General features: G+C 44.0%; 1 protein-coding gene and 1 long non-coding RNA gene across 16 annotated transcripts in view; one reads left to right on the top strand and one right to left on the bottom strand.

The window, feature by feature from the left end:
- FAM169A (family with sequence similarity 169 member A) overlaps positions 1–21448 on the top strand; it is an 83137-nt gene that overhangs the window by 41847 nt on the left and 19842 nt on the right. For all 15 annotated transcript variants that reach the window (XM_085846118.1, XM_085846120.1, XM_085846119.1 and 12 more), the window contains 3 exons: positions 8036–8207; positions 10052–10231; positions 10521–10637. In XM_085846118.1, the coding sequence (XP_085702244.1) occupies positions 8036–8207; positions 10052–10231; positions 10521–10637 (469 nt within the window). The remainder of the gene's footprint in view (positions 1–8035; positions 8208–10051; positions 10232–10520; positions 10638–21448) is intronic.
- The window catches only part of LOC147016915 (uncharacterized), a 41603-nt gene that overhangs the window by 2166 nt on the left and 17989 nt on the right, over positions 1–21448 (bottom strand). The window contains exon 3 of the long non-coding RNA XR_015049251.1: positions 1–697. This exon is cut by the window's left edge and continues 2166 nt beyond it. This is a non-coding gene — a long non-coding RNA (uncharacterized LOC147016915). The remainder of the gene's footprint in view (positions 698–21448) is intronic.

The raw sequence follows: 21448 nt of genomic DNA, 5'->3' as shown, positions 1-21448 counted from the left end.
CATATTGATTCACTGTTTAACCCTGTGGTAGAAACTCGAAGTGGACGATGCTCTTGATGTCAAAAAACGTGATGAGCATCACCTTGACCTTCAACTTCGACTTCGTTGCTGTCTTTGGTCTTGGTGATGCCGGACCTTTCCACTGACGACTCTGCCATTTGGTCTCAGGATCGTATTCGAATATCCATGATTCATTGCCAGTAAAAACTCTCCAGAGCAGGTCTGGATAGTCCTTGAGGTGCTCGATAATGTCTTGATGGACAGTGACTCTTTGCTGTTTCTGGTCCTCGGACAACTTGGGGACCATCTTTGCGCACACCTTGCGCATTTCGAGATTTTCAGTGATGATGCTCCAGACAGTGTCCTTGGTGATGGAAAGTTCCTCAGCAATCATCCGCACCATAAGTCGACGATCTGCGTGCACCATCTGCTTCACACGCTCGATGTTGTCCGTCGTTCTGCTCGTTGAAGGTCTTCCAGACCGTGGATTGTATTCAACCTCCTCCCGTCGCCCTTTGAACCTCTTGTGCCATTCAAATGCACGTGTATGTGACATCGTTTCATCCCCATAGACTTGCTGCTGCATTGCGAAGGATTCGGAAGGTGTTTTGCCAAGCTTGGCAAGAAACTTCAAATTGGCTCTCTGCTCACGACTCGTAGCGCGACAACTCGGACGAGACAACTTGTAAAGCACAGCCTGTAAAAAAAAAAATCGCACAATGAGCGCAGTCAACCATCACCAATCAGAGATATATATATATATATATATATATATTTATATGTATATATATATATATATATATATATATATATATATATATATATATATATATATATGTATATATGTATATATGTATATATGTATATATGTATATATGTATATATGTATATATGTATATATGTATATATGTATATATATGTATATATGTATATATGTATGTATATATATATGTATATATATATATATATATATGTATATATGTGTATATATATATATATATATGTATATATGTATATATGTATATATATATATATGTATATATGTATATATATATATATGTATGTATATATATATATATATATAGCTGGAATGTTGCGAAAGACTATGACACAACCCGTTCATTCAAGTTGTGTAAGTGGAGCACACAGCAGGCTCAGTCCCTTTACTTTTTGGACAGACCTTGTATTTATATTTGTTCTCGGGCAATATCTACCCACCCCCCCCCCCTCCGCTCCCATCCAAATATGCATAATCGGCTTGTATATTTCTATACTCATATCATGCGTGGGTGTGTCTCCTCCATAATTACAAAACTATGAAACTTAGCAGCCTCAAATTTTGCATGCATTCCAGGGAAGTACATGAGTGAAAATTGTGTTTGGTTAATTAAAACACCCCTTTTGAAGATAATAATTATTTATTTATTTATTTATTTAATTGTATACTTTATCAGGTGCATCCTCGCCATCGCTCTCTATAGGGTCTTGAGGCATATCGTTGGTAACCTCTCTGGGGTCTGAAGCCGCCATGGTTCTGACCTGCTCAACTATGCCTTCCTTGACTTTGAACAGGCCCCAATAATTTAACGATAGTTTTTCTTCACTTTCCTCACTCGTATTATTGAATGCCTCATCATCATACCTACGAATCACTGGATACATTGCAACGCTTATAAACGCCTGGAGACTCAAGCGTTCGTGGCTTTATTTCATTTCCGCACATGCCATAACCTCGAGAATCTCTTAAACTAAGCTGAATTACAAAATTTAAGCTCCATAATTTAACTTAGCAGTTTTGACCAATTCGGACATTGCTTGGGCATATCCGGGTGCATAGTTTTATCGACGGCAATTGCTAATCGTTTGCTCAGCCAGGCGTTCCGTTGGAGTGCTTGCTTTGAGTGCTTAAGCCACGTTTTTTGTAACATACAATGTCGTAGCTCGTTTAAGAGCGAACACACAGAACGTATAACAAGGGGAGCAGGAAACGAGGGGCAGGAGAGGGAAGCACAAAACAATGGGGAACAGAGACATTAGGAGATCTGCAGAAGAGAGTGGGATGGGATGGGGTACACAGGGAAAACAAGATGGACACAACAGGGACTTTCAGGAAGGAAAGCAGCGAATTTGAAGGAGGTGTGTTTGGGGTGGATTAACAGGGGGAGAAAATATCATGGTTTTGGATGGGGGAAGATAAAAGATGGTGAAGAACAGCTGTTTTGAAGACTTGGAAGGAAGAGTGGGATTGAAGAGAGTATGGGAGTTTGTTCCAAAGGTGGGGAAAAAGAGGAATGAAAGAATGAAGGTGAGCAGTGATTCTTGATTTTGGTAGTTTTACCATAAGCGGGTTGCTGGTGGACCTTGAGCACCCTGTGGAAATATGGGGGGGGGGGACAGATCACAGTCAGAGCAGGGAGGGAGGGGTTGAGGCCAGAGAGTAGACTGAAGAAGACAGAGACTGATCTGCCTGTGGTGAGAGACCCAAAAACTCAACCTCATCGTGGGAGACGGCAATGATCCTAAATGCCTTGTTTTCCACACCATGAAGCTGAGAAAGGTGAGAGGCAGGAGCACCAGCCCAGAGGGGAGAGCAGTACTCCATCAAGCTGTGGATGAAAGCTTTGGATGTAGTCACGAGCTCAGGTGTGCCAAGGAAGGACTTTCAATGATGGAGGATGCCCATTCGGCATTTGGCTTTGGAGGATAACTTTGAGTGACTGAACCTCTTCAAGGTGGTTGTTCAGAAAGTAGATGGGAGGGTTTACGGAACATTCCTTTCGGAGATGGTGAGTGAGTGTGTGGGATTTCTCAGGATTGAAAAACGTGTTCCAAGTGTTTGACCAGTTTGTGATTTTTTTTTTTTTTTGTCAAGGTCTGAGGAGAGGGAAGATACTGCTGCCTGTGAGAAGGGTGAGGGATGTCCCAGCAGAGTGTGGAGGCATCAGCACAGAGAAAAAGAGGATTTTCCAGAGAGTCAGAGAGATCATTGATGAAGATTAAGAATCGGATGGGGCATAGAACACTGCTTTTGAGGTACTCCATCCTTGACTTGACAGGGAGAGTAGAAGAAAGGGTTCCATCGAGAGCCACACACTGACTATGAGAGTGAAGGAAATCAGTAATCCAAGAGTGGAATTGGCCTTTGATTCCACAGGCAGACAGTTTGGAGAGCAAAGCAGGATGACTGATTGTATGAAAAGCTTGATATGTATCCAAAGACACTGCCCTGATCTCATGACTGATATTGAGGTCCTCCATCCATTGTTGAGAGAGTAGAAGCAGCATGTCCATTGAAAGGTGACCAGGTCTGAATCTGAATTGATGCTCTGAGATGAGGCTGTTGGAGAAAAAATGAACTTTATGTCAACTGTGATGATGGATTACTTACAAAAGGACCAAATTGTAGAGAAAACAAAAGGATTATCTGGAATAAAGCAATGGAACTTCCAATGATCAGACTGACAGAATGGATGAGCGAACAAATTGATAAACATAAAATACCAAATACACAAATGGTTTTATGATTTGAGGAGTTGGAGAAACGTGTGAGAAGTAGAGTTGTTAAACATGGTGTTGGCTTAACGGTTAAGGTAGCTGGCTTAAGATCTTCGGGTCTTTAGTTTGAGCCCCTGCTGTCCACTGAATTAACATCAGGTGTGGTTGACTCAGCCTGTCATCCTTCCGATGTCGGCAAAATGAGTACTGGTGTACTGGTACTTGAGGGCACTGCATCAGCAGAACAGCTGCGTCCCCAGAAACTGATGCAACCAGCAGCCACAGGCTGTACACAATAGCTAGCTAGTAGAGTTGTTGATTTGAAAATTAAAGTATGAATTAATAATCCAAATGTAATTTTAAACAATCTGAAGACATGTCATTTGTTAATACGGATACAAACACCATATATTATTGTTCCAATTGATAAAGTAAATACTAATATTGCATTTGTATGCAAAACATTCTCTATTTAAAGAATTGGGCTTACAGATTGGACTCTCAAAGACCTACAAAATACCATAAGTAATGATAGTAAAATAGACGATACAACACCATGTAAATTGCTCAACAGCGAGAAGATTGTTGGTTCCAGATAAACACCATAAATTACCATTCATTTACAGGATACTAAAAATGCACAAAAACCCTTGTAAGATGAGGTTCATCATCACAATCTGAGAATGCAGTTTGAAACCATTGTCAGGTAGTACTACTGGGGTGATGGAAGCTAATTTATAAATGCTTTAAAAACTACCATGAAAAGGTGAGGTTTTAACCTGGTGTTAAAAAAATTCTGCAACATTGATGCTTCCAAACCTGTAATTGACAGTATGCACAACATTAACAGGGGTAAGGCTAAATGTCTATCAACTTGTGATTTTTCCACATTGTACACAAACCTTCCACATGCAAAGGTCGACAAAACACCATCTCGCATAATCACATGTACAATCATGCACAATATGCGCATATATGTGTGTGCGCACAATCATTACTTGTATGTGTGTGTCCCATCTGCCACCACCGGTCGTCATCTCCACACGGCCCCAAGACTGAATGAAGCGTTCCCAGATCTCAAAGCAACCATCTCCACCCCAGCAAGGAAACACAACAACTGGACTAGGTCATCTCCTCATTCGTGAGGAGACTGCTTAGTTGTGGTTCATTGCTCCGTTTCCCCCTCCACCACCTTCGTGTCTGATATCGCTTTGCATGAACTCCAATCTGACCTCCGGGAGTTTGCCCATTCCCACCCAGGGACATCGTTGCTCACCCGGACATGGCACGTCTCTGCTACTGGTCGTCATCTCCACACGCGGTTCCACCGAAGCTCAGTCCCATCCGTCCTCAGCGGGAGAGAGTCGGCAAAAGGGAGTCGCCATCGGTGGGAGGGAGTTTACAAAGCTCAGCAAGCTGCATGGCTAGGCCGCTTCCCAAACGCATGTCAACCAGGCGACACAGGATGTCACAAACATGGTCCTCGGCCTCATCAAACTTGTTATATTCAGCAAGTTCTTCATACCCACCGAAGCTCGGTCTCACTTGTCCTCACTCATCCTCGGTGGGAAGGAAGTCTATAAAGCCCTCCAGGCTGCATAGCTCGGCCACATCCCAAGTGCATGTCGATCAGCATGATACCGTGTGGCCCTCTGCCTCACTTAAAGGCCCTGTCACACCTTGATGATTTAGCCAACGTATGCCTGACGTATGCAAAATTGGGCTAAAATGCCGGCACACGTTGAATACGTTATGGGTAAGTTTGTATACATTAAGAGCACGCTGGCTTACGTCGTAGTACGCTGGCAAATGTCGTAGTTCGCCGAGCTGTTAGAGAAATTTTCCATGCTTGAAATTTCCAGACGTATGCCAGCGTGTGACTCACACATTCCGCATAATGCTGGCCATAAGTTGTAGGCACGTTACGCGATCGTTGACACACGTCGACACACGTTACTTTTAAGTTACTCACAAGTCAAAACGCGTCGAGGTAATGTTTCGCATACCCGAAACTTATTTCTAACCTATGAGTAACGTGTTGTAGGCATGTTACGTGATCGTTGACACACGTTACTTGTAAGGTACTCATAAGTGGAAACTCGTCAATGTAATGGTTAGCGTCAGTGTTCCAGACTCCCTGTTTTTTTTGTTTTTGTTTTTTTTTTTCCTTCGGTATGACGGTCATGTTGACACTTCGATTTCTAGTGCGGTTATAATATAATATAATTAAAAGGCTGCCGCTCAACGATTTAAATCATAATCGTCATACCGAAAAAAGAAAAAAAAAAAAAACAGGGCGCCTGGAACAGTGATGCTAACCATTACATTGACGTGTTTCCACTTATGAGTACCTTACAAGTAACGTGTGTCAACGATCGCGTAGCGTGCCTACAACTTGTGCCAGCGTATGTGGAATGTGTCATACGTCGAGTACGTCAATTTTCAACATGCTGAAAATTTCTCGACGTTCTCGGCGTACAATGACTTATGCCAGCATACTACGACGTATGCCAGCGTGCTATTAACGTATACAAAACTTACCCATAACGTATTCGACGTGTGCCGGCTTGGTTCGGCAAATTTTTCATACGTCGGCATACGCTGGCTAAAACGTCAAGGTGTGACAGCGGCTTAACACTTCGATGTCTAGTGCGGTTATGATTTGAATCGTCGAGCCGCAGCCTATTAATAGCCTACGCCACGTGATCATCGGCGATATGCTGCCGCGCGCTATGCACAAGTTAGACTATCGTTGGGCATAGGTTGTGAACGCCGACAACACGCTCAGCATTCGTTGGTATAAGTTATCTATATGTGATTAAAACGTTCTGTGTACGTTACTAATACGTTATGCATGCATCCAACACGTTATTATACACCCAAATCTTTTTTAAAAACATCAATAGTTCAGCGTACGCCAGCGTTTTACATACATTTTGATACGTTTCTATACGCTGGCTAAAACGTCAAGGTGTGACAGCGGCTTAAGCTGGGGTTTTCAGCTCAGTCTTCGCTCCCATTGAAGCTGTTGAATTTGGTACAGGGCTCGATCCCACCGAAGCTCGGTATCATTCGCCTTCGGCAGGAGGAAGTCGACAGAGTCCACCAAGCTGCAGGCCTAGACCACCTTGAAAACGCATGTCGAACGGTGCTCTGGCCCACCGAAGCTGCCAAGTTATCGGTGGGCTACAACGCATAAACTGTTCAGCCTTGCGGAGGTTTGCACTCGAGACCAAGTGCTATTCTAGTTTGTTTGTGTTTCTTTGATTTCTATGCATTCCTAAATCATTGGACTGAATGAGTTGAAAACTGGTGGTTGTACTTGGCATCTGCAAAAAAAATGTTTTGGGCAATAAAAAAAAGTCGACAGACCAGGAAAAAAAAAAGGTGGCACAGCACCCCAATTTTCTCTTATAAATGTGCATCACATAGTACTGCTCCTGGTAGAAGAGGTTTTTACAAGTCATCCTGGGAGAATTAACCCATACGTAAGGACGGGTTCCTTGCATTTTACTCATTATTCCCGCGCTTTCGAAGAAAAGTGGGAATATTGTGATTGTCTCCACCGTCCGTCCGTCCGTCTGTCTGTCTTACCCTGTAACTCCTCCTACACCGTTTGAAATAGGAACTTGAAACTTTGGGACATAGTCGATATTTGTATGGGGAAGTGCACAACACTTTCGGATTTTTGATATGACCCCTAGGGGCCGGGCCAGAGGGGTTGGTCATGGGGCTCGATTAAAAAAAAAAAAAAAATTGTCTTGTAGCTTTTTAAATCAAACATATTCATGAGTTATACATTTAACAACATTTTTTTAAAACACATGATGATCAGAGGGTGCTTGCGGGGTAGGGGGTGCTTAGCGGATAGGGGATCAAAATAGCTCCTCCGACACCGTTTGAGCGAGGAACTTGAAACTTTGGGACATAGTAGATATATGTATGGGGAAGTGCACAACACTGTCGGATTTTTGATATGACCCCTGGGGCCGGGCCAGAGGGGGTGGGGTCATGGGGGCTGATTTTTTTTTAAAGTGTATTTACCATTGTACATGGTAAATTCTTTTATAAACAACTTACTTATGTGGCCCCCATGAGTGACAAACAGTCACAGGTTTTACTGTATTTATCTAATTGATTATGAATAATTATAATTAATATTATACACAGTTCATTCCTATGATTAAATTGATGCACAGTTCTATATTGCTGGACAGTCTTAAATTAATGTTTCATGAAATGTTGACATGCTTGCAATGACTTCTGATTTAGTAAACATAGCAAGTCTTTGGTCATAAAGCACATCAAATAGAAAAGAATAGTCAATCCATTTTGCAAGATAAAATTTCACTGAGCGTTAATGGGACAAAGCAGTGCGAGTGGGAATATGTGATGGTGTGCCATCGACAACGTAGTTCTAGTTTATTTTTGTTTGGCTGCAATTCTTTTTTATGATTCGATGCATAGCATAGAGTGCAGTGTGTTCATGTACCACAGGCTTGCTGCTTGCCTCTGTGAATCCCATCCTGTGTATGACCAGGTGAAGAGCATGGGAGAGCATATCGTTCTGTACGTGCTGAACCGCATCGTGTACAGAACTCGGGAGATGGAGCCCGGAGGAGGCACGTTCCTTTTGCATAGCTCGGACGATATTGCCTCGGTGATGTGGCGAGATGGGGAGGCTGTGGGTTTCTACACAATCAAAGCTAAAGGCAAGCAATTGTGAGACAAATGCTTATGTTTTTTTTCTGTTATGGACTCTGTATCATAAAAGTTGAAGCGTCCGTTTTGAGGCTGGGAGATCGGTGGTTCGAACCCTGGCCGAGTTGTACCAAAGATTTAAAAAATCTTCGTACTCCTTCCTTGCTCGACATTCAGCATTTAAAAAGGACAGATCATGGACAAACAACCATAGGTTGGTGATTAATGGGACTAATGGCCTTCACCTGCGTTGAAGTTCCTTGTGAGAGAACTCCTATCAAAGGCAGCATGTACCCCATCAGGGTGTGAACCGACTGGAAATATTCACGTGCTCCAAATGACGAGCTTTTCTTGTAATGGTTAAGTTACTCGGTGTTTTTTTTTGTTGTTTTTGTTGTGGACCGGGGTTCGGCGGCGATAAACGACCACTAGGTGGAGCAGTAGGGTCGTCTCACACCGAACACCCTAAATTTAGGTCGTGACTCTCAGACAACTCTGAAAGGTCACGGGTCACTTGAAGACCGTGATTGCCAATTCTCTGACGGCGTGGGGTAGGGTCAATAGCCAAATTTCAATATACTTAAGTGCCCACGTCGTCACATTACCAGGGAAGTCACACCCTCAACGGACTCTGTCGAACCGGGTTGCTCTCGCGACCTCGTTCCATTGTAACTGAGCAGAATTACTAGAGTCCGTCGGACCCAATGACAACTTACCGGCCTAAACGGCCTCACTAAATCTCAATACACACCGTGCTGGGTCAATGAAAGAAAGTGACAGACAACGAGCTGGTACATTGAACAATTGGGGATTTATTTATCAGGGGGGCAGGGGGGCACAAAGAGCAGAGTTATCTGAATATGCAGGAAAATGAACAAAAGCACTTAACAATTCTACTTATCAGACTGGCACCACGCACACACACTGGACCCCGTGGGGTCTTTATTCGGTCCCTCAGCTCAGGAGGGAAAGGCGAGCTGGGGACCAGGGCTCGGCTTGTACCTGGTCGTCGGAGGGAAGGCGCGCTCCACGATGCGGCACCTGACAAGTCATCTGTCCAATCCCCACTCGTACGTGGGGGACTCGTTCGTGGCGGAGCTCGGGTGGTAAATCGTCGGGGTCCACAGAACTCCTCTTGACAACGACAACAACCATGACAACGACCTTTCGTCCACACCACTCCCGTTTTTCGACCAACCACCCTCAGAGTGTCTCTGGAACTTTATGGACCTCCCTCAGTGGGGAGGGGCCTCGGTCAGCACACCTTGCTGTTCGCCTCTAATTGGCCAGGATCCTTCGGGCACAGCCTTCCTGGGCGGGGTTTCGGCCATGCACGGAGAAAGCCGCCCCTCCCCTCCACGCATGTTTTTGGAAGGTGGATGGTGGTGAAGCCCCATTGCGTGTGGAACGTTCGTGGAAGCCGTGGACTGGGACCGTGAGGCCCCCCTCTGGCAAGTCAAGGGACGAGCAGCCAACGGTGCTGATGGAGTGTGATGGGCAGGTGGTGGGATGTAATAACCTACCTATAAAATAAATCTTAGCACACACACAAAATTCCCATGAGACAGAAGGAAGGATTCTAACTATAAACACATACTTATCGAAATAACTAAGCTTAGGGACTGCTGTCTGTCTGTGTGTAAATGGCTTCCAGATTCATAACAATATTGCTGAAGTGCTGTTAAACTGGTGATTGCCTGTAAATTGGCTCTTCTTTGACGAGTTGGCTGGTATTTAGTTGTAGGTGTAATTAATTTTGGTGTCCCCATTGATGGTCTCTCCCTTTCCCTCTCCCCTCCCCCCCACCCACCACACCACCTTCGACACCCCACCTCCACCATTTTCGTGCTGTTAGCCACTCTATGCACCTACTTTGTGAATCAGTGCTACGAACTGCACGTATTGGACTCAATATTTGTGCGACAAGCTTGGAGACGACGGGGATTTGCACTACGTATGCTCGAGGATTACGTGAATAAATTTGATGACGAGCAGTTGGGAATCAGATTCCCTCTCTCGGCTGCCATGTATCAGGGTGAGTTTTTACCATGTGTGTTACCAACATTTCTCCACAGAATACACAAAACATATTTGTTGAAACAAGGCATCATTGCTATCTGAAGTTTTCTTTCAATAAAGTGTTCTTTTCTTTTTTTTCTTTTTTTTCAAGGTGGTTGGATTCAAATAAAATATGATTGTCAAGTGTGTTTGTCTGTGTGGCACCTGTGTCTAGGAGATGGAGAAATTCCTGTGCATAGTGTCCCTGTTTATGTGCTAGTGACAGAACTGGCGTTGCTTGCGTGTCTGTGTACGTCTCTGTGCAGTGTGCAAGAAGCATCTGGAGCTGCATCCGAGTGACAGAGACTTTCTGTGGGAGGTCACGGGGCAAGGGAAGTTATTCCACCACGAGAACATCTGGAAATGTCTCCAGCAGACTCGGAGTGAGCGACGTCTTTACATTTACACGAGTATCATTCAGAATCCATTCAAATTGTCATTTTAATGTTTTTTTTTTTTGTTTTGTTCATTACTTGTTTTGGTTGTTTAGTATGTAGGATATATCAGCTTTAATTTGCATTGCATGGGACGAATAACTCTTGGAGGGAATGCAAGTATACATTCCACCCCACATCTGTTTGCAGCAAAGTAAATGTGAACTGTGCATAGAAATTGTGCTGCTGAGATTGAACTCGTTTTGAATATATGTATGTATGTATATGTATATATATATATAATATATATATATATGACCGTTTTTACAGCCATTTTTCCCTGCTGTGCAGGGGTTTGGCTTTTTCTTGAGGCAATGTTTTATGGCCGGATGCCCTACCTGACGCCAACCCTGGTCGCCTCTTACGACACACAGGGTTATGGTACACCTATTCTAACCGGGGCATACACCGGGACCAGTACACTGGCACTCATTTCGCCGACCTCGGAAGGATGACAGGCTGAGTCAACCCCCTGGTGTTAATTCAGCAGCCAATGGGGCTTGAACTCAGGACCCTGGGATCCCAAGCCGCCACCCTAACCACGAAGCTAACACCAGGCTTGTTTATGTATGTATGTATATATGTATATATATATATATATATATATATATATATATATATATATATATATATATATGTATGTATGTATGTATGTATGTATGTATGTATGTATGTATGTATGTATGTATGTATGTTTGTATGTATGTATGTATGTATATATATATATATATATATATATATATATATATATATATATATATATATATATATATATATATATTTATATATATTTATATATATATATATATATAAATATATATATATATATATGAAATTTGATTTGTTAGCTGTGTTCACAACAGACCGAGCAATTACCCCAGACATGCAGGCACAAGCTTTTTAATTGGTTCACGAAAAAATAAGTGACCACTATATTCGTTATTGTTGTCTTATGTCTGTCTTATGTCTGTCTGTATGTATGTCTATCTGTCTGTTCCGAGCATAGCTCCGTGGGTTTTGATCCGATCCTGATAAAATTTTGGTGGGAGGTTTATATCATGATCTAGTTGGGTTTTCCTGAAAATGGGCATGGTGCACCCATTATGGGTGGAGCTATGCCCAAAACGTGTTTTTAGGGGGTAGCCGATTTCAATTTGCATCTTCTCCTTGGGGGGGCTGTCGAATCTGATGGGTTTCGGTATTTGGTTAGCCCCACGGAGCTCGATTTTTCATTTTCGTCCCAACGTCAAGGTCACAAGGTCACGAACTTAGAAAATTGCGATTTTGACATAAAAATCCATCTTCTCCGAGGGGTTTGTCAAATCTGGCAGTGGTTTCGGTATTTGGTTAGCCCAATGGCACCTGCATAGCTGCACGGAGCTCGTTTTTTTTTTTTTCTTTCATTTTCGTCCCAATGTCAAGGTCACGAACTTAGAAAATTTCGAATTTTGACATAAAAATCATACGACCGCCCAAACTTTGAGAGCTGGGATGACAATATTTTTTTATGCATAATCTTGAGGTCATTCCCCACCTAAAATCTTGAAACCATTTTGCTCTATCTCGAACACCTTGCCCGTGGCGCCCCCTTCAAGTTTGTTTTTACGCTGATTTCATCAAAGTATAGATAATCTGAGGAGTGTGAAATGCCATATAGCCTAAATGACGTTATATTGTTCCTGGAATGTTCCGGAGGAAGTTTTGCATCAAAGGTCATAATCCTTGACCTTTGACCTTTAAAGTTCACAAAGGTCAAATTTTCAAAATTGTGGGACTCGAACGGGGTTTTCGACCTTCGAAGTAACTCCAATAAGCTATAGCACGTCTCCTGTTTCCTTATTTTAATGTCCACAACATTGTTTTGTGACCTTTAAAGTTTATGCAAAGGTCAAATTTTGAAAGTTGTTGAACGAAACCGGGTTTTCGACATTTTGCAGCTAATAACCTGTCACTCGTACCACATCATGTTGATCATTTTTATAACTTGGTCAAACATTATTGTATTGTCTCTTCCTCGACTTCTGAAACAATCTACATCGTCAAATACCGCTCGTGAACCATTGTCGTCTTCAGACTTGTGTTCTTGTTGTTATGCACTGCATTATTATGATTATCATGCTTCCAAGCCAACAGGTGGAAAGCCTTTTGTTCTTGTTAGAATTGTTACTATTATTATTATTATTATTATTATTTAATACAGGAATGAAGGCTCATAGACCTTCTCAATGTATCTTCTGCTATCTTGTCCTGATTTCCTGTACAAACTCTTCTCTCTGAAACAGTTATTGGAGCATTAATAGTCTATCTTTTCTGATTGATTATGAAGGAGAGCTTCCTCTTGCCTTTTTTATTTTAGGAACTTCACAGGTGAGGTTTTGAGGTCATCATCTTTTGTACGCAGCACATGGCTGCGGGTCGCATCAATTTTTGCTGGGCCTTGCTCAGTATGGCATGTTGTGTACACTAGATTACAAACTGTGGATTGAGTGCAATTAAAATTTACTTGCATGAATAGCATGCCAGTTGATTGTTTCTAATCAGATATTATTATCCCCATGCTTTTTGAAAAACACAGGGGGATACTGTAATATGTTCCACTCATCTGTCTGTCTGTCTGTCCATCCATCTGTCATGTTATCTCCTAAACTGTTGTGCAGAAATTCAGCAAACTTGGTAATGATGGTCACCACATGGCAAGAAGGTGTGAGAGCAGTATCATTGGGCAGGGTCAAAAGGTCAAATACCAAAGAAAATGCAATGGGCACTTTCAAAACAAAATTCTAATGAAACTGTGAATGTAATCAACATTGGGGAATGCATGAAATATGTAACTTTTTGGGGGAGGAGGGGGGACATTTGACCCCCGCTTCATGTACAATGAACCTTCGGGTCACAGGGGTCAAAACAGAAAATTTGGTTTTAACTCAAATTTGATATTGTCATTCCTGGTGAAACATTTTGCCATCTTACAACTTTGCTCTTGGTGGGAAGTGTGAGGATTTGCGATGGCATGCCATCGACTTCACTGTTTTTTGTTTTTTTTCGGGTTTCTTTTTACAATATGCAGCCTTTTCAGGATTTTACACTTGTACACACCCTATGAACTCCCCACCACACAGTGTGATGAACATCTCTTGAAAATTTCAATAATTATGAACAGCCCTTCCATTATATCATTTGAAATTATTTGTCATTGGTGAGAAGTTTTCATCAAAGTATTCATGTGAGCACAAGATCTACTACTAACCTCAACTTTGGATGTGAAAAAAATAATTTAAAAAAGCCTTTGGATTCCTTTTCATTTTTCAACCATTGTATTGTTGATGGCACCATTTTAACTGCAAACCTACCCTCATATTTGAACATTAAAAAGTAAATACAAGTTCTCCTGCTTCTAACAGGCTGATATAGTAGATGCTGCCCACTGCTGTCCCCAAGAGGTAACTGCAGCTTTCCAAATACAAGAACCATGCATCCTCATTTTTGGTAGTTAGCTCGCTGGAGAAAGGAGGGAAGGAATATCATCTGCATACACATTTCGGGCTGTACGATAAACCAGAGAGCTTTTTTATTTTTTTTAATATTTCGTGATCCGGGATATTTTCTCTAAAATTGTCCTGTGGTCCAAATACACATTTTCAGGTGGCAGGTACTGCCTGCGGGTCCGAATCCATGTGGCAGTGTCTGATCCCCTTCTTTTTTTATATTCTTAATTGAGCAACCTATATACTTTTACTGTACAGATATCATGGGCAGCCTCCTTTAGGTTTTATTGTGAACATAGATAAGTAAATATCAACAAAATATTCACCTTAATTCCTAATTGATGCATTAATGACCACTTTCATTTTTATATCCAAGCATTTAAGGCTTATGGAGGAGCTTGTATACATTGAAGGTTGGATAATGATATCAGCAGACGATTTACAAATCAACACAGTATATGGGACTTGAACTTGGGATCCAAGCATCATTAGCCGTGCCCTCACATAGGAATGCCAAACAAGCAAACCCATTTGGAAGCTTCAATTAAAAAGTTGCACCATTGTGGTGTACTGCTAATTTGCTATTTTTAATGTACCTTCTCACCAACATGTTTTGTACTGTACGCTGTCCCACAATATCTACTGTTACAGTGTGTTTGTCACTCATCTGAAACGCTACTCCATTCAAATTCTTTTGCTTTTTTTTTCTATACAGGAGCGAGGCTCATGTAAGAGTAGGATAAAGTTGACTGTCGGGTAAAGTCAGGTCAGGTATTTGAGCACGTGCTGGAGCAGCGCATCGCTGCGTCCACTTTCCGCCGGTACTCCAGGGACTTCAGTCTGGCCATCCCCATCTTGAGATGCTGATCAATCTGCTGCAACCACAAAGCACGTGGTCGGCCCATTGGCCTCATCCACTCATGAGGCTCCCTCTCTGAGAGAATCTGGTGAGCAGTGTCAGGAAAACGAGCCTCATGTCCATACAGCCGCAGCTGATGCTCACGGACTCTGCAGGTAACAAATCTCATTTGAGTCTCTCTCAGCAACCGCTCGTTGGACACAAAGTCCGACCAGCGATGGCCAAGGATTCTCCGGAGAGACCTGGTACCAAAGGAATTAAGTCTCCATCTCAGATCCCTGGTCAGAGTCCAAGTCCCACATCCGTAGAGCAAGACTGGAAGCACCAAGGACCTGAAGACTCGGACTTTCATCGTCCTGCACAGTTACCGACAGCTCCACACATTGTCTGTTACATTGGGTCAAATGACAAGGGAATGAACGAACAAGATAATAAGAAAGGCAGGAGGGGAGGAAATGATGAAATTGGCAAATAAGTGGTTAATGGGGATAATAAAAATCATTGTTATAAATTGTGGATAACAATAGATGGCAGTGCATGAAGTTCTGGAGGGGAAGAGTGAGACATAACATCCTCTGGAAGGATGTGAGGAAAAACGGAGTTGGCATGTGTAGTCGGCCTGGATTTTGGAAGTTTAACCAGGAGAGGGTTATTGGAAGAAAGCATGCACCCTGGAGTAGACGGGGAATATCGGAAGCCTGAGCTCGTATGGAGCAATATTGGAAAATTTATGGTAGAAAACAGAGACCACAGACCTTCCTGTGATGTGAAAGCAACATACGCTGTGCTTCAGTGGCATCATGGGAGATTCAAATAATTTTGAGAGCTTTCGATTCCACAGAATCCAGGAGAGACGGATGTGATGCTGGAGCACCAGCCCAGAACAGAGAGCCATACTCCGTTGAGCTACGGCTAAAGGCCTTCTAGACGATGAGTACCTCTGCTTTTCCAAGGAAAGACTTGGATTGACAGAGGATGCCCAATCTGCAGCTGGCTTTGGAGGCCAAATCTGCTATGTGGTCAGCTCAGGAAAGGTCATGGCTGATGATGAGGCCGAGTTCAACCCCTTTGCTATGACACTCCAAATTGAGCTCAGGTACATACAATTGCCTTTGATCATCCTTGAGATTTCTTTACAACTTGATCGGAGTCCACCTGTGGCCAATTCAATTGATTGGACAGGATTTATAAAGAAACACACCTTTTTATATGAGGTCCCACAGTTTACAGTGCATGTCAGCAGAAACTCTACCATGAAGCCGAGGGAACTGTCAGTAGAACTCCGAGATAGAATTGTGAGGAGGTATAGATCCGGGGAAGAGAATAAAACAATTTCTCGAGTAATGGAAGTTCCCAAGAGCACAGTGAGCTCCATCATTAGCAAATGGAAAGAATATGGAACCACCCAGACTCTTCCGAGAGCTGGCTGTCCGACCAAACTGATCAATGGGGCAAGAAGGACCTTGGTCAGAGAGGTGACCAAGAACCAATGACGACTCTGACAGAACTACAGAGTGCCTTGGCTGAATTAGGAAAACCTGCTGGAAGGACAACAGTCTCTGCAGCACTTCACAAATTGAGGCTTTATGGGAGAATGGCCAGACAAAAGCAACTCCTGAGAAAAGGGCACATGACAGCACACCTGGAGTTTGCAAAAAAGCATGGGAAAGACTGAGAGCATGAGGCAAAATATTATGTGGTCTGGTGAGACCAAAATGGAACTCTTTGCCCCGAATACAAAGCACTATGTCTGGCAGAAACTGAGCACAGCTCATCACCCCTCGAACATCATCCGTCCCATGAAGCATGGTGGTGGCAGCATCATGTTTTGGGGATGCGCTTTAGCGGCAGTGAATGAGACTTGTAAGGATATAGGGAACAATAAATAGTTGAACTACTTCTGCAAATTAGATATATTTATGTATATCGTTATTAATATATTTATAAAAATTTCTAAAAGCAGTTTTCCCTTTGTCATTATGGGGTATTTTGTGGAGATGGGTGACAAAAAATTACATTTAGTACATTTTAAATTTAGGCTGAAACACAACAAAATGTGAAAAAGTCAAGGGGTGTGAATACTATCTGAAGGCACTGAAAATGCATCATCAGTGGTGCTTTTTTTTTTTGTACCTCTATTTGACTTCGAAGCCAGGATGAACTGTCAGACCTGTTATTCTTGCTGTGGTTATTAGCTGCGTCTCGCGTAGCGAACGTTTGCTTTAAGAGAGCTCCGCGTTGTTCTTCTTCTTGTTCTTCTTCTTCTGGTGAAGACAAAACCTTTATTGACTGGTGCAATGACACTGCTCTTGGACACATTTGTCCTTGTTTTTCTTTTTATTGTTCGTTTTCTTTTTGTTTTGTTTTTTTTGTTTTTTTCTCCCCAAATTTTGTGCCACATTTCTCTCCGAGACAATGATACCAATAAACTTAACTTCACAAGTGATTTGATGAGTATATAAAAGTCATGAGCTCTCTTGCATGTCCTTCAAGCAATCTGATTGATCCAAGGCTTGTGGAAGTCTTCTTGCATTCATGAAAATAATTTCAAAGATCTCCAGAAATGGTGCATTGATCGATATGACACCTCGCTTAGATCAGTGACTTACTGGGGCACTTGAAGTTTACAAAGGAGAGGTATTGCTAAAATACAATGGCTGGCATGTGCCAATCAAAAGTGACCATTTTATTTGTCATTGGAAAGCTTTTGGAGAAAACCGATTAATACAGTTTGGGTTATGGTGATGATAATGCGTAGGAATTAAACACATGTGACCATATCCAGTTAATCTTTCCTTGATGACCAAAATGGGAGCATGTGCCAGAACAGCGCGTCGCTGCGTCCACTTTCCACCGGTACTCCAGGGGCCTCCGTCTGGCCTTCCCCCAGGCAGATGCCAGGCCCATCCCCATCTTGAGATGCCAGTCAACCTGCTGCAACCACGAGGCACGTGGTCAGCCCATTGGCCTCCTCCACTCACGAGACTCCCTCACTGAGAGAATCTGGTGAGCAGGATCAGCGTCAGGAAAAGGAGCCACATGTCCATACAGCCGCAACTGACGCTCACGGACCATGCAGGTAACAAATCTCATCCGAGTCTCTCAGCAACCGTTCGTTGGACACAAAATCTGACCAGCGATAGCCAAGGATTCTCCGAAGAGACATGGTACCAAAGGAATTAAGTCTCCGTCTTAGATCCTTGGTCAGAGTCCAAGTCTCGCATCCATAGAGCAAGACTGGATGGAAGCACCAAGGACCTGAAGACTCGGACTTTCGTCCTCCCATACAGGTACCGACATCGCCACACCCCATGATCCAGTGAATCCACGACTCCCCAGGCCTGACCCAGACGTCTGTTGACCTCTGACTCACAGCCAGCAGAGACATGAATATCACTGCCAAGGTAAGTGAATCTCTCCACGACCTCAACATCCTCACCACAAACAGACACAGACAGGACAGCAGCATCCAAGATGTCATTGAAAGCCTGGATCTTAGTTTTGAGCCAAGAAACCCGGAATCCCAGCGGCTCCGACTCCTCATTCAGCACCTCGAGGGCCCCCAAAAGGATATCTAAAGTCTCCGCAAAGATGACTGCATCATCTGTGAAATCAAGGTCCGAGATCTTGACATTCCCAAACGATGCACCGCAGCTTGATCTTTCCGACATCCTCCCGAGAATCCAGTCCATACAAGTGCTGAAAAGTGTGGGGGCCAGTACACACCCCTGACGAACTCCAGTAACAACTGGAAATAAGTCAGAGATGGTACCACCACACTTCACAGCACTCTCATTACCAGAGTAGAGTTCAGACATCAGATCGATCAGTTTTGGTGGCACCCCACGAAAACCAAGAAACCTCCAGAAGGCATCCCGATTCACTGAATCAAACGCTTTACAGAGATAAACAGAGGCTGCAAGCAGCCCCTGCCGAAACTCTCGTCTGCATTCGGTGAGGACACGAAGAGCAAGGATACGGTCAATCGTTGACCACTTTGGTGTAAAGCCTGACTGCTCTGGACGCTGGTGCTCAAGCAGATGGTGGCGAACCCTAACAAGAATTATCCGAGCAAAGACCTTGCCCGGCACTGATTGCAGCGTCACCCCTCGGTAGTTGTTGCAGTCTTGGCGATCACCCTTCCCTTTCCAGAGAGGGACAACAAGGCCCCTCTTCCAATCAGTTGGGATGATGCCTGTGTTCCAGGCAGAGCACAAAACTGCATGCAACGACACGAGTGCAGCATTTCCACCAGCCTTGAGAAGTTCAGCATAGATGCCACAGATCCCTGGAGCTTTACCCTGTTTCAACCGGTTCACCGCAGCCCGTGTTTCCACAAGCGAAGGTGGACCACAATTGATTGGAGGGTCAGCAACAGGGATTGTAACACCATTGACGTCCAATTCGACAGCTGGTGGATCAGCCTGGTACAACCGCTCAAAGTAACCGGCCCAGCAGGCCTTCACTTCAGACTCCTCTGTTAAGAGCCTACCACACTTTGCTCTAACTGCAGTGCTCTGAGGGATGGGCTTGGATGAACGCAATGCGCGAATTTCCCTGTAAGCGGGACGAGAATCACCTGTCCACAGGTGATGCTCTACCCCCTCACAGAATCCTCGCACATAGGCCTCCTTGTCCACCCTAAGTGCACGTACAGTTTTACGCCTCAGCTCCCTGAACAGCTCAGCTCTGCCATTCAGCCTGGCCATGCGACTCTGGTCAATGGTATCCAGTGTCCCTTGAGAGACAAAATTCTTCTTTGCCCTGCGGTGAGTTCCAGGACATCCACTGGCAACATCAAGGACGGTGGCCTTGAAGGTAATCCATAACTCTTCAGGACCCTCCAAAGCACCCAGACACCCAAAATGTCCACTCAGCCTGTTCGCAAACTCCTCAGCTACTCTCTCATCCTTGAGCTTGGCAACATCCAGCCTAGGCTGGGATGGTACCATTCTCCAGGATTTAAGGTGCAGCTTCAGAGTTGCTACAACAAGCCGGTGGTCAGTATTGAGGAACTGAGCACTCAGGAAGACCCTGCAGTTCTGGATCATCCTCCTGCGACCATCAACGAGGACATGGTCAATCTCCTTTGCCACACCGCTAGCATTGGAATACCAAGTCCAGCGATGAGCTTGTGGGCGCTGAAACCATGAACCGGCCACACTAAGTCCATGACTTCTTGCAAAGTCAAGGAACTTAGTGCTATTCTGGTTCATAGTTCCTGACCCATGGGGACCAACACACACCTCATAACCATCCCTATCAGTTCCAGTCGATGCATTGAAATCCCCCAAGACTCGAAGTGTATCTCATCTGGGGCACTGATCAACCACAGACTCGAGCGTGGCATAGAATGTGTCCTTCACGGTGAGGTTACTCGCCTCAGTCGGAGCATAGACAGAGACCAGGGAAATGACACCTAAGGAGTGACTAATCCTTAGTGTCATAATACGCTCGTTGACCGGTGTTTCCTCAATTATCATTGGGGTCAGCTTATTGGACACAGCGACAGCAACTCCTTGAGTATGGTAACCATCAGAGCGACGAGACCAATAGTAGGTGTAGCCACCCACCATTATCTCGCCACAATCCAGTCTCCAAACCTCAGAGAGTGCAGCAATACCGATGTCCAAACGCTTGAGCTCAGATGATAACAGAGACAGGTGATCATCCTCTCTTAGGGATAGGACATTCCAGGCATCCACCCGAAGGGACCACCTCAGGTTAACCCAAGGAGACCGCCGTCTGGTGGATGACACCTCAGCACCACTCCGACACACTCTCCCGCAATCTGACCCATGGAGGTTACCCCATGGTTTCCCTCCTTTCATCAAAGATTGGGGGTCCCAAAGGCTTTGCCCCAATCCCGCCATCCGGTGAGTTGCCCTGCGAAGGGAAGCTGCACAGGAGGTACTCCCACGGAGTGGGTTTTCAGATTTTTTTTGCGTTTGTGTGTTTTGCGGAATGAAGGGTTTTACAGTGGCCGGAGTGCAAATCCTGCCACCAACCTCCTAATAAAAAAGTAACCCAACTGCAGGAGGACGTCCGCAGACACAGTTGGGCACTAGATATGGATGGCCGTTGGCTCACAAGGAGCTCCTCCACCCTTTGACAGGTTTTGTTTTTAATCCTGCTGGGTGTCCATATCCAAACCCCCTCCTCACCAGAAAACTTGGTGGGGGAGACGGTTTAGTCGCCGACAACCCGACCATAGAACAGGTTAGTACAGGTTTACATGGTACCTGTAGCAGGTAACAGATCTGACCTGACCTGACCTGAGTTCCTATTTCAAGAGGATGAATAGTCCCAAGGACAGACGCTCATCTCCCAATGGAGGTTGGTGATAGTTGGGGTGCATAAGGTGATAAAGTTGATTTTTAGTTTGATTCAATGGGAAATTAGGGGCCCGTGGGGGG

This window comes from Eptatretus burgeri, chromosome 11 (genome assembly GCF_056783735.1).
Source record: "Eptatretus burgeri isolate ZD-2024b chromosome 11, Ebu_testis_v1, whole genome shotgun sequence".
NCBI lineage: Eukaryota > Metazoa > Chordata > Myxini > Myxiniformes > Myxinidae > Eptatretus > Eptatretus burgeri.
Note: the sequence above shows the minus strand (reverse complement) of the source record. Positions and strands in the feature narration are given on the sequence as shown.